Below are 9,236 nucleotides of genomic sequence, written 5' to 3'. Positions count from 1 at the left end.
CAGGACCGGGTTTAGAGCTCCAACAGGACCGGGTTTAGAGCTCCAACAGGACCGGGTTTAGAGCTCCATCAGGACCGGGTTTAGAGCTCTAAACAGGACCGGGTCTTACCACTTGTTTTGACTCGATACTATTGTCCATGAGGACATGTTTCCAGTTTGTAGTGAGTTTTTTCCTGATCAAGACTCATGTTTGGATTTTTTTTTTTCTGAAGCTGTGGGAGGAAGTGACTAATGAAATTAAAGGTTAATGGATGATTTGTAAACAGTGTTTTGGTAATGAGTTGGTTGGTTGTTTTAATGGATTGATTGATTGGCTGGTCAGTTAGGTGGGTGGTTGGTTAATTGGTTGACTTGCTGGTTCTTTGGTTGGTTGGTTATTGGTTGACTTGTTGGTTCTTTGGGTGGTTGGTTAGTTGTTTGAATGGTTACCTGATTGATTAGGAGGCATGTGTTTGTATAACACTGATGTCACCTCCATGCTGTTGGGTGTTTTAAAGGAGGGTATGTAAAGAGTTAAACCTGCTGCTGCTGCTCCAAGTTTTAGGAGGAAAGAGGAGCAGCAGAGTCATAGTTATTGATCAGGCAGCAGGAGAATAAAGAGGGCAGGCGATCAATAGCTGCACATTATGATTAATTACTGCTGCTGTACTGTGTGTCACACACACTCAGACGGTGTGTGTGTCCTCAGGGTGTGTTTTCTGTTTCCTGTCATCACTCTGCCAACACACACTCAGAGCAGGAATGTGACGGAATGACGCTGTGAAAGTATGTGTATGTGTGTGAGATAGATCCCTGGAGGTGTGTGCGCTTTTGTCTCATTTCCTGTCAAGGCGAGTCGAGGCGAAAAAGAAGCCCGACAACAATCTGCTCTCTCTGAAACTCTGCTTTGTTTTCCTCTGATGAAACAAGGCTGAACAAGCGGAGTGAGACGGACATAAAATGGCAGAAAGACTCACTGCGGACGGGTTTCAGAAGCACTGCTGTTTGTTTTACTTGTTTAATGGAGAGTTAACATCCAGCAAATACAACCACACTCATCAAATTAAACCCTGTCATTACTTTATAAGACAAAGAAAAGAAAAATTAGAAACTGCGTTTAAAGGATTTCAGAGCAGGTTAAAGGGTTAAAGGTCATTACAGGACAAGTATGGGTTGTTTGGAAGGGTTTGGGGAGAAATGATCTTCTCTCCCTAAAGATAATGGCAGCTCGACTGAGGTTTGTAAAGTTTCATCTGAAGGTTTCTGGGACAATGTCTTTTGGACACATAAGACCAAAGGACAGATGTTTAGCCATAATGCAGAGCAGCACAAACACCAACACTGGATCCAAACTGCTCATTTTAGCAGCAGTATCATTTCCTTATACAACTGGAATGCCAGCATCAAGAAAGAAAGCTTTGATGCAAAAACTGTGCATTTGCAGTCATACACATGTTTAGAGATATGCCTCATGAAAGGTGATTCCAGCAGTACCAGCATCAGAACCAACAGAACCTGTCACAGATCCGATCTGATTAAACATGTTAATTATATTTAGTTTCATTTTCTAAAGAAGTTCAGACACATTTCTGCTTTTCAGAGACTGAAAGGCTCAGATTAGTTTCCTGGGTGTTTCCCTGAGGCAGCACTGACTGTGCACGTGTGTGTGTGTGTGTGTGTGTGTGTGTGTGTGTGTGTGTGTGTGTTCTGTTTATTATATAGATGTAAATTCATAGAAGCAGATTAAACAGATTGTGTCTGGTATCTGTTGATGAGCTAACACTGCCCGGCGGGATGACTCTGTGTGTGTGTGTGTGTGTGTGTGTGTGTTGAATGCGCCTTCTGTTACAAAGAAAGAAAATGAGCCTTCCAGCCATTTAATGTCAACGCTTTCAGATGACAGCCACACACACCCGGAGTCATTACACTGAAGAGGCTGACGAGGCGTCAAAGCCCCTGATGCCACAACATATATTTACACACACACACACACACACACAGAGTGTGTGTGTGCCGTATGAATGGAGGGATTTAGATGTCTTTGAGCTGAGAGGAAGGAGGAGGCTTCCATCTATTATCTGTGTGTGAGGAGCCGGCAGCGAGCATGCTGGGAAATGGTAATGAACTGGAACTGTCTCCCTCTGAAGAACATTATATGTTTACAAGCTGCTGTTTCTGCCGAGGAGCACGAAGGACAGACAGAGTCAGAGCTGCTCTCACTGCAGCCGTCCGTCACAAAATACAGCTGATTCGACAAATAAAGTTGGGAAAGTTCAAAGTTCAACCGTTTCTGCTCTTCTGTATGATCCAACAATTAGTGGACTAAATTGGAGTATGAAGTCTGGCTCCAGTTCTATTCTGTATCTGAGAGACTAAACAGAACCTGAGAAACATCTGCATCAATAACTGAACATCTGTGTGTCTTTCTTCCAGCCTGTCTGATGGATCAGGGTCCAGACTGTACACTGGTCCAGTCCAAAGAGGATGACTTTGACTGGGAGAGGGGAGACACCAGAGACCGGCCAACCAGTAACCCCTGGATTCCTGCAGGTAGGTTCTGTATGATGACTGATTCATTCTGGACGGGTTCTCAGGGTTCTGGTCTCCTCTGGATTCCTTGAATTGCTTTATGATATTCTGTTTTGTCGAAGGAAACATCTGTAAATCCCTTCAGTCTTTCTTTCAGACAAATTGTCCAGTTCATGACCTTTTCTCACACGTTTGATGTCAACTGTGTGAGAAAAGGTCATGAAACCTGGAAAATGAAGGTAAAAAAATGAACATGTTCTGAGCGACTCAGGTTCCAGTTACCTGTCAGTCATATCTTGACCTCGTTACTGTCCCTCACCTGAAGCTGTCCCAGCAGTGTTTGGGTGGTGTTGCAGCCTCAACGATCCTGTTTGAGGATTGTTCTGAATGAGTTTTAAGTAGTTTTCTAAACTCCAGGTGCTTCTTGGTTTATTTGTATGAGATGTAGATATTTGTAATGAACATGTGTAGAACCTGCAGCTCTGCATAATGAGGTTATTATTGGATGGTTTTACAGTCTAAGGCCTGGAGTTGTGCACAGAAAGGATGTGCTTGCTGACCAACATCTGCTGACGAAGGTCTCCTCACCGTGGCATTAATGCGCGCTGCAGTAATGAGCAGATAAAGAAAGTTTGTCAGGCAGGCTGCTTGTTGTCAGAGTAATGAAGTATCGAACCGTTGGTTTAATGCTCCGATGCAGCTCGTTGGCCTCGCTCTTTGGACCTGACGGCAGCACAGAGGAGCTGCTGCAGCTTTTGTCTTATCTCCTATTGACCTGCCACACTTCCTGCCTGAGTTATGGATGCACAGCGAGCGTTCACAATGAGCCTCGCTCAGATAAAACTCTGTGTGTGTGTGAGAGCGCCGCTGCCGTTTGTCACATGCTCGCAGAAGTTAACCTGCTGACGAATGAGAATGCAGCACTCCTAAATCACAGAGCCAATCACGTGAGAGACAAGCTGAGCGAGGACACACAGAGAGGAGGAGGTTACTGTCCTGTTTACCCTGAGTTATGGACGAAGACCAGAAGGAGGAGGAGGACGAGGAAGGAGGAGGAAGCTAGCTCCGAGTTCAGCACCTATTTCTCTCTGTTTTATTGACTTATTACAGCCAATCAAACAGCTTCTTTCTCAGTGGACACTTAGCTCCTCCTCTTCCTCCTCTGCCGAGCAGGATGATGCAGGTTATTATAACTAATTAACCCCCCAAAAGACAAACAACAACATTTCTCCTCAGAGAAACCAACAGAACGTCTCTGTTGGATGTGTTCAGGTTCCACAGAAGAGTAGAAAAGTTTCTGTTGTGTTCCTTGGGACGGGTTTGAAGGTTTTGTTGTGTCCAAGTTCCAGAATGGGTTGAAACTTTCCGTAGGACTTCTTCCAGAACACCTGAGCTACAAAATGATGATGGTTTCCATCAAATGCAGATACATTCTAAGCAGGTCCAGAAACGCTGCTTTCTTCTCTGGACTTAAGAACCAGAACCCTTTGAGACCCTAGAACTCTCCATGGGCTCTGTAGAACCTTCCACAGAGGCTCTAGAATAAGATTTTAGAACTGTACATGTGGTCTAGAGCTGTTTAGAGGTTTTAGAACTTCCTCCAGTGATTCTAAAAGTGTCCACAGAGAACCAGAACCCAGTGAGATTTTAGAACTGTTTATAGAGACCATGAAACTGTCCACAGAGAAAAATCCAGACACCTGTGAGAGTCTGGAACTCTGATCTGTTTCAGAATGTTTCTGAGTTTCATGACTGTTATTGTCAAGCAGACATGTTCCAAACATTCCTCAGTATGTGTTCTAAGAGAACATGGTGTTCTCCTGTGAAGCGTGTCGGGTTTATCCTGCAGAACACTCACACTCACACACCGAGCTCCCAGCAGCGAGGCATCGATTGACCGGTGATTGCAGGCTCCATTTAATGTTCTTCTAAATGGTACAAGTTCAATCTAATCTGAGGCTTGTAGCGCTGCCTCGCTCTCTGCTGTCAGTGTGAACAACAGTAATCTTCTCTAATACGCTTTACTGCTGCACACACACACACACACACACACACACTTACACACACACACACACACACACACCTCGACACACACAGGTTTCGGAGCTGAATCTCCTCCTCGCTACTTTCTCGGACTTTCGGACTCGTTAACAGTTCATTACTGCAGGCAGCCCCGGCTCGTTCTCTGGTATCAGAACCAAACACAGCTTTGTTCTGCGGCCCGCGGGTCGGTGAGTCAGAACAGCTTAAAGACAGTCGTCTGGTCAGTTAAAAATAAACGCTGCTATCAGAACCACATCCTTACATCACGGATATATTTAGGTTCCTGCAGCAGCTGTCAGCTAACACTGCAGGAAATCACAGCTCAGAGGAATAAGTCTCTGGAAAGGTTCTCTGGGGTTCTTTGTTCTGAAACTCAAACCCAGACGTTCTGATGGTTCCACAACAGAGAACATGTCAAAGTTTCTGCACACATTAACCTGGGCTAGTGGCTTGGTTCTGTAGGTTCCATGTGTGGTTCTCTAAACCATCCTGAACCTGAATATATACTGGGTTCTACCTACCCATGTTCTCTGTGCATGGTTCTACTGATGATACTGTGTCACACCCAGTTTTTGTCTGGTGCTTCTGCTGATACTAGGTATTATTGGTTCCACCAATGTTCTGTTTAGTTCTTCTGCTGATACTGTGCATTCCAGGTTCCACCCTGTTCTTTAGACTTGGTTTATACCAGGTTCCACCTTTATTTTGTTTGGTTCTTCTGCTGATACTCCATATATCAGGTCACAACCATGTTCTTTATGTCTAGTTTACGCCAGGTTCCACCTGTGTTCTGTATGTCTGATTCTTTTAAACCTAACCAGGAAATAGGAGCTTAATCTTTGAAATGTCATTAAAAAATTTTTTTATTTATTATCATCTGGTTCTGCTGTTCTCCACATGTAAACTGGTTCTACATATGTCCGGGTCTTGTTCTTCAATAGTAAAGTCATTATTACCACCAGACAAGCAAAGTTCTCCTTCCTGTTCTTCATCAGTATATTTGTTCTTTTATATCGTGTTCCTCATTGTTAAACTGAGGTTTTATTAGTAAGGTTCCTTTCCAGCAGACAAGTTCTTTTGTTCTCTTAATTCCTTACTATTTATTTTCTTCCTGTTTCTTTTATTGTTATAAAAATGTTGTTTAACAGTAGAAGAACAGAAGTTCTTTACAATGACAAGAAAAAAATCCTGTTCCTTCGTAGAAGCATTGTTCTTCGTACAATATTCCCAAATGGAATTCTTGACTGTTCCTCGTGACAAAAGGATTCCTGCTTTTTGCTAGTCGACTGATTCTTCATGTAGAAGAGTTTTACTTCATTTCCTTCCTGTTTGACTGGTTTCTGTCCTTTTCCTCTCGTGTTCTTCTGTTTTACACTCTTGGGTTCCTCAGACTGGCCCTGGTTTGTGTTTCTTTTGTTTTTGTGCGTTTTGATTCTTGCAGAACGTTAGCCTGTCAGTCACAACTGAGGGCCAATGAAACATCATCGTCTCCAGCTTTTAATTGATTAGCTCCAATAAGACTGAGCGAGGACGACACACACACACACACACACACTGTGGATGCCTTTGGTATGGTGTGTGTGTGTCTCTCTGTGGAGTTCAGGGTATATTAATATTTCTAATAGGACTGTTATCAGCTCACTGCCAGCTGTACACAACAACCACTCTCACACACACACACACACACACTGTGAGGCTCTAAGGCAAACATAAACACAACACACACACTCTGTCTGTCTGTGTGTTGTGTGATAACTCCCACAATGCCTTTCTGTGTCAAAGAGACCTGGAGGTCAAAAGCACTTTTTTGTGTGTGTGTTTGTTAAAATAACTCACAGACAGAAACACAAACACACACTTTCTGGCTTTAAAGTGAGTCTGAAAACAGAACTCACACACACAGACACACACACAGCTGCAGGTAAACAGTGTTTAAAGGTGAGTCAGGGCGATCGGCACAGAGAGAGAGAGAGAGTGTGTGTTTGAAGTTTGTTGTTCATGAATAACACAACAGTGTGTGTGTGTGAGTTAATTAGTGTGTTAAAGGGTTTATCAGCGTGTCGGCATGCAGGAGAACACACCACACTCAGAGTGTGTGTTTCTGTGTGTGGCTCCAGTTTGTATCAGCATCATGCCAATCAGCCAATCAGACGGGTGGACTCTGACATGCTGGCTTCCCATTGGCCGCTTGGTTATTCTAATTCTTTCAGATGGACAACAGTGAGTGGGAGCAGGTCCAGATCAACCACCGAGCCACTGGTTGGTTACTGGTTAGTGATTACTTGTTAGTTAACAGTGGTTACTGGTGGTTCAGTGCTTGATGTGTGTCATTGGTGGTAATTTGTAGTTTACTGATGATTGCTTAGTGTTTGGTTACGGTTTCTGACCAGTCAGTGCTTGTTGGTTACTGATGGTTAGTTATTTGTTGGTGGTTAGTAAAAATGATTGAATCCGGTTATAAATGTATAAAATGAGTTTGTATAGAACTGGATTTTCTGAGAACACAGATCAGGAGTCATGCAGAGGAGGGGACAGTCAGGAACAGGGTCAGAAGGTTTCACAGGTTCCTTCTAAAAGGCCAGCATCACAGGTCCTGTTCTGTGGGGATGCAGGACTAATAGAACTCCTAGAACAGGAACTTATAGAACTCAGGACTTACAGAGAGGTGAGTAATTGGATGCAGCTGTTAATCTTTTCCTGTATGCCAGAAACTGTTCCTGCAATTACCAGAGGAGGGGTGGGGGTGGGCAGTTTGACTCTGGAAATAATATCAACTGCTTGTACTGGGTTGTTACTGGTTAGTATTGGTTGTTATTAGTTATTTCTGGTTGTTACTATTTGTATTTGTAATACTGGTTGTTGTTGGTTGTAGTTTCTGTTTTTATGGTCACGGCATAGTTTAAATGTGTAACTGCACCTTTAAATCTGTTGACGAGTGATGTTCATGTCAATGAGGGTTTTTTTTTATTTCAACTTCCATTCAGTTCCTGAAATAAATCTCTGAGAGCAGGAAGGCAGGAAACACACACACTTCCTGCTGGTGTGTGTGTTATTTGTGGGTAAATCTCCTGAATGCGCTGCAGCTGCCTCTCCTCACGTCTCAGAACAACTCTGGTAATAGAATTACCCCCTCCATCTGTGTGTGTGTGTGAGCTGGCTCTAATATGATTGGTTTACAGATGGCAGGGGTCAGCTCTGATTGGCCAACAGGTGAGAAAGGGGCGGGAGGTTAATGAGAATGAGAAACGCTGGGACACGGCTGACAGCTGTGTGTTTGTTTCTCTGCTTTTCTTTTTGTCTCAAACTGGTGATTGATTAAAGGAGCTAATAACTTGTACATTATACCTGAGTGATGTCAGCAGGTCAGATCCTAATTGGAAACTGATGTCAGTGTGTCTGGTTCTGGAGTTCTGGAAAAGGTGCCTGGATGTTTTGTAGATCTCTTTGAAGGGTAGAGGAGGTGTTGAAGGAGGTTTAGAGTTCTAAAAGGAGTTCAGGAGACCTTGAAGAGGTTTTAGAGGTCTGGAATAAACTCAGAACCTGATCATAGTCTGAGCTGCAAAATCCCACATTCAGCTCATACTCTGTGCTGTTTGCTCTGCAGAACTCTTTGGTTGCTATAGAAACCGCTGGCGCTGACACATGTCGAGCACATGCGTGTTTTCAGACAAACGGCCCGAGACATGACCGAACAAGTAGGGTCAATCGTTCAAAGAGCGAAGGTGTTTAAACTGGAACTAATGAGACTCAGTGAGGTTTCTGTATCTGCTGCAGGGGACATCTATCAGCCTGAAGCAGGTTATTTTATCAGTTAGACTTCTGGATTTTAGAAGATACAAAAGAAGAACATTCTTACTCCACTGACAAAAAATGGTTCATTTCTTTCATTGTGGTCTTCTTTAACGAGGATTTTCAGTTTGGGGAAAAAAACTGTTTTGTGCCTCAAAACAAATAAACTGTAAAAATATAAATGTACTGCAGTTACTTGTGCAACGCTTAAATCAGTTTCAAAAGGGCACATATTGCTCAGACACCACCTGGAGGCAAGTACATTTCTGAAGAAATCCTGCAGCCGAGTGATAAACCAGCTGATGTTATCTGCCTCCCTGTTTCTAAATGTAGGAGATTAAAATTCCTCAACAAGACAAAAACACCTCTGAGTGATTCAGGGGGGTTACTTCATTACGGCAGCAGTTCCAGTTCTCACAACCAACAGTCAAAGATTCATTCATGTCACATTTTCTTATTCATCTTTTATCCTTTTTTCATTCGCTACTCACTCAGGGAGGCGCAAAGCCACAGCTCTGTTAGCACAACTGCTGATGGTGGGTTCTTCTTTCTGTTGATGGTGGGTTCCTGTTTCCAGTGACAGTGGGTTCTTGTTTCTGTTGATGGTGGGTTCCTGTTTCTAGTGATGGTAGGTTCTTGCTTCCAGTGATGGTGGGTTCTTGCTTCCAGTGATGGTGGGTTCTTGCTTCCAGTGATGGTAGGTTCTTGCTTCCAGTGATGGTGGGTTCTTGTTTCCAGTGATGGTGGGTTCCTGTTTCCAGTGATGTTGGGTTCTTGTTTCTGTTGATGGTGGGTTCCTGTTTCCAGTGATGGTGGGTTCTTCTTTCTGTTGATGGGGGGTTCTTCTTTCTGTTGATGGTAGGTTTCTGTTTCCAGTGATGGTGGGTTCTTGTTTC

At 43.5% G+C, this 9,236-nt stretch overlaps 1 protein-coding gene across 1 annotated transcript in view; it reads left to right on the top strand.

Moving 5' to 3' along the window:
• Positions 1 to 2,253: 2,253 nt before the first annotated feature.
• zgc:136683 (receptor-type tyrosine-protein phosphatase mu) overlaps positions 2,254 to 9,236 on the top strand; it is an 11,794-nt gene continuing 4,811 nt past the window's right edge. The window contains exon 1 of the mRNA XM_017404609.3: positions 2,254 to 2,529. Within this exon, the coding sequence (XP_017260098.2) occupies positions 2,421 to 2,529 (109 nt within the window). The 5' untranslated portion in view covers positions 2,254 to 2,420. The remainder of the gene's footprint in view (positions 2,530 to 9,236) is intronic.

The sequence above is a fragment of the Kryptolebias marmoratus genome, linkage group LG21 (genome assembly GCF_001649575.2).
Source record: "Kryptolebias marmoratus isolate JLee-2015 linkage group LG21, ASM164957v2, whole genome shotgun sequence".
Classification (NCBI taxonomy): Eukaryota; Metazoa; Chordata; class Actinopteri; order Cyprinodontiformes; family Rivulidae; genus Kryptolebias; species Kryptolebias marmoratus.
Note: the sequence above shows the minus strand (reverse complement) of the source record. Positions and strands in the feature narration are given on the sequence as shown.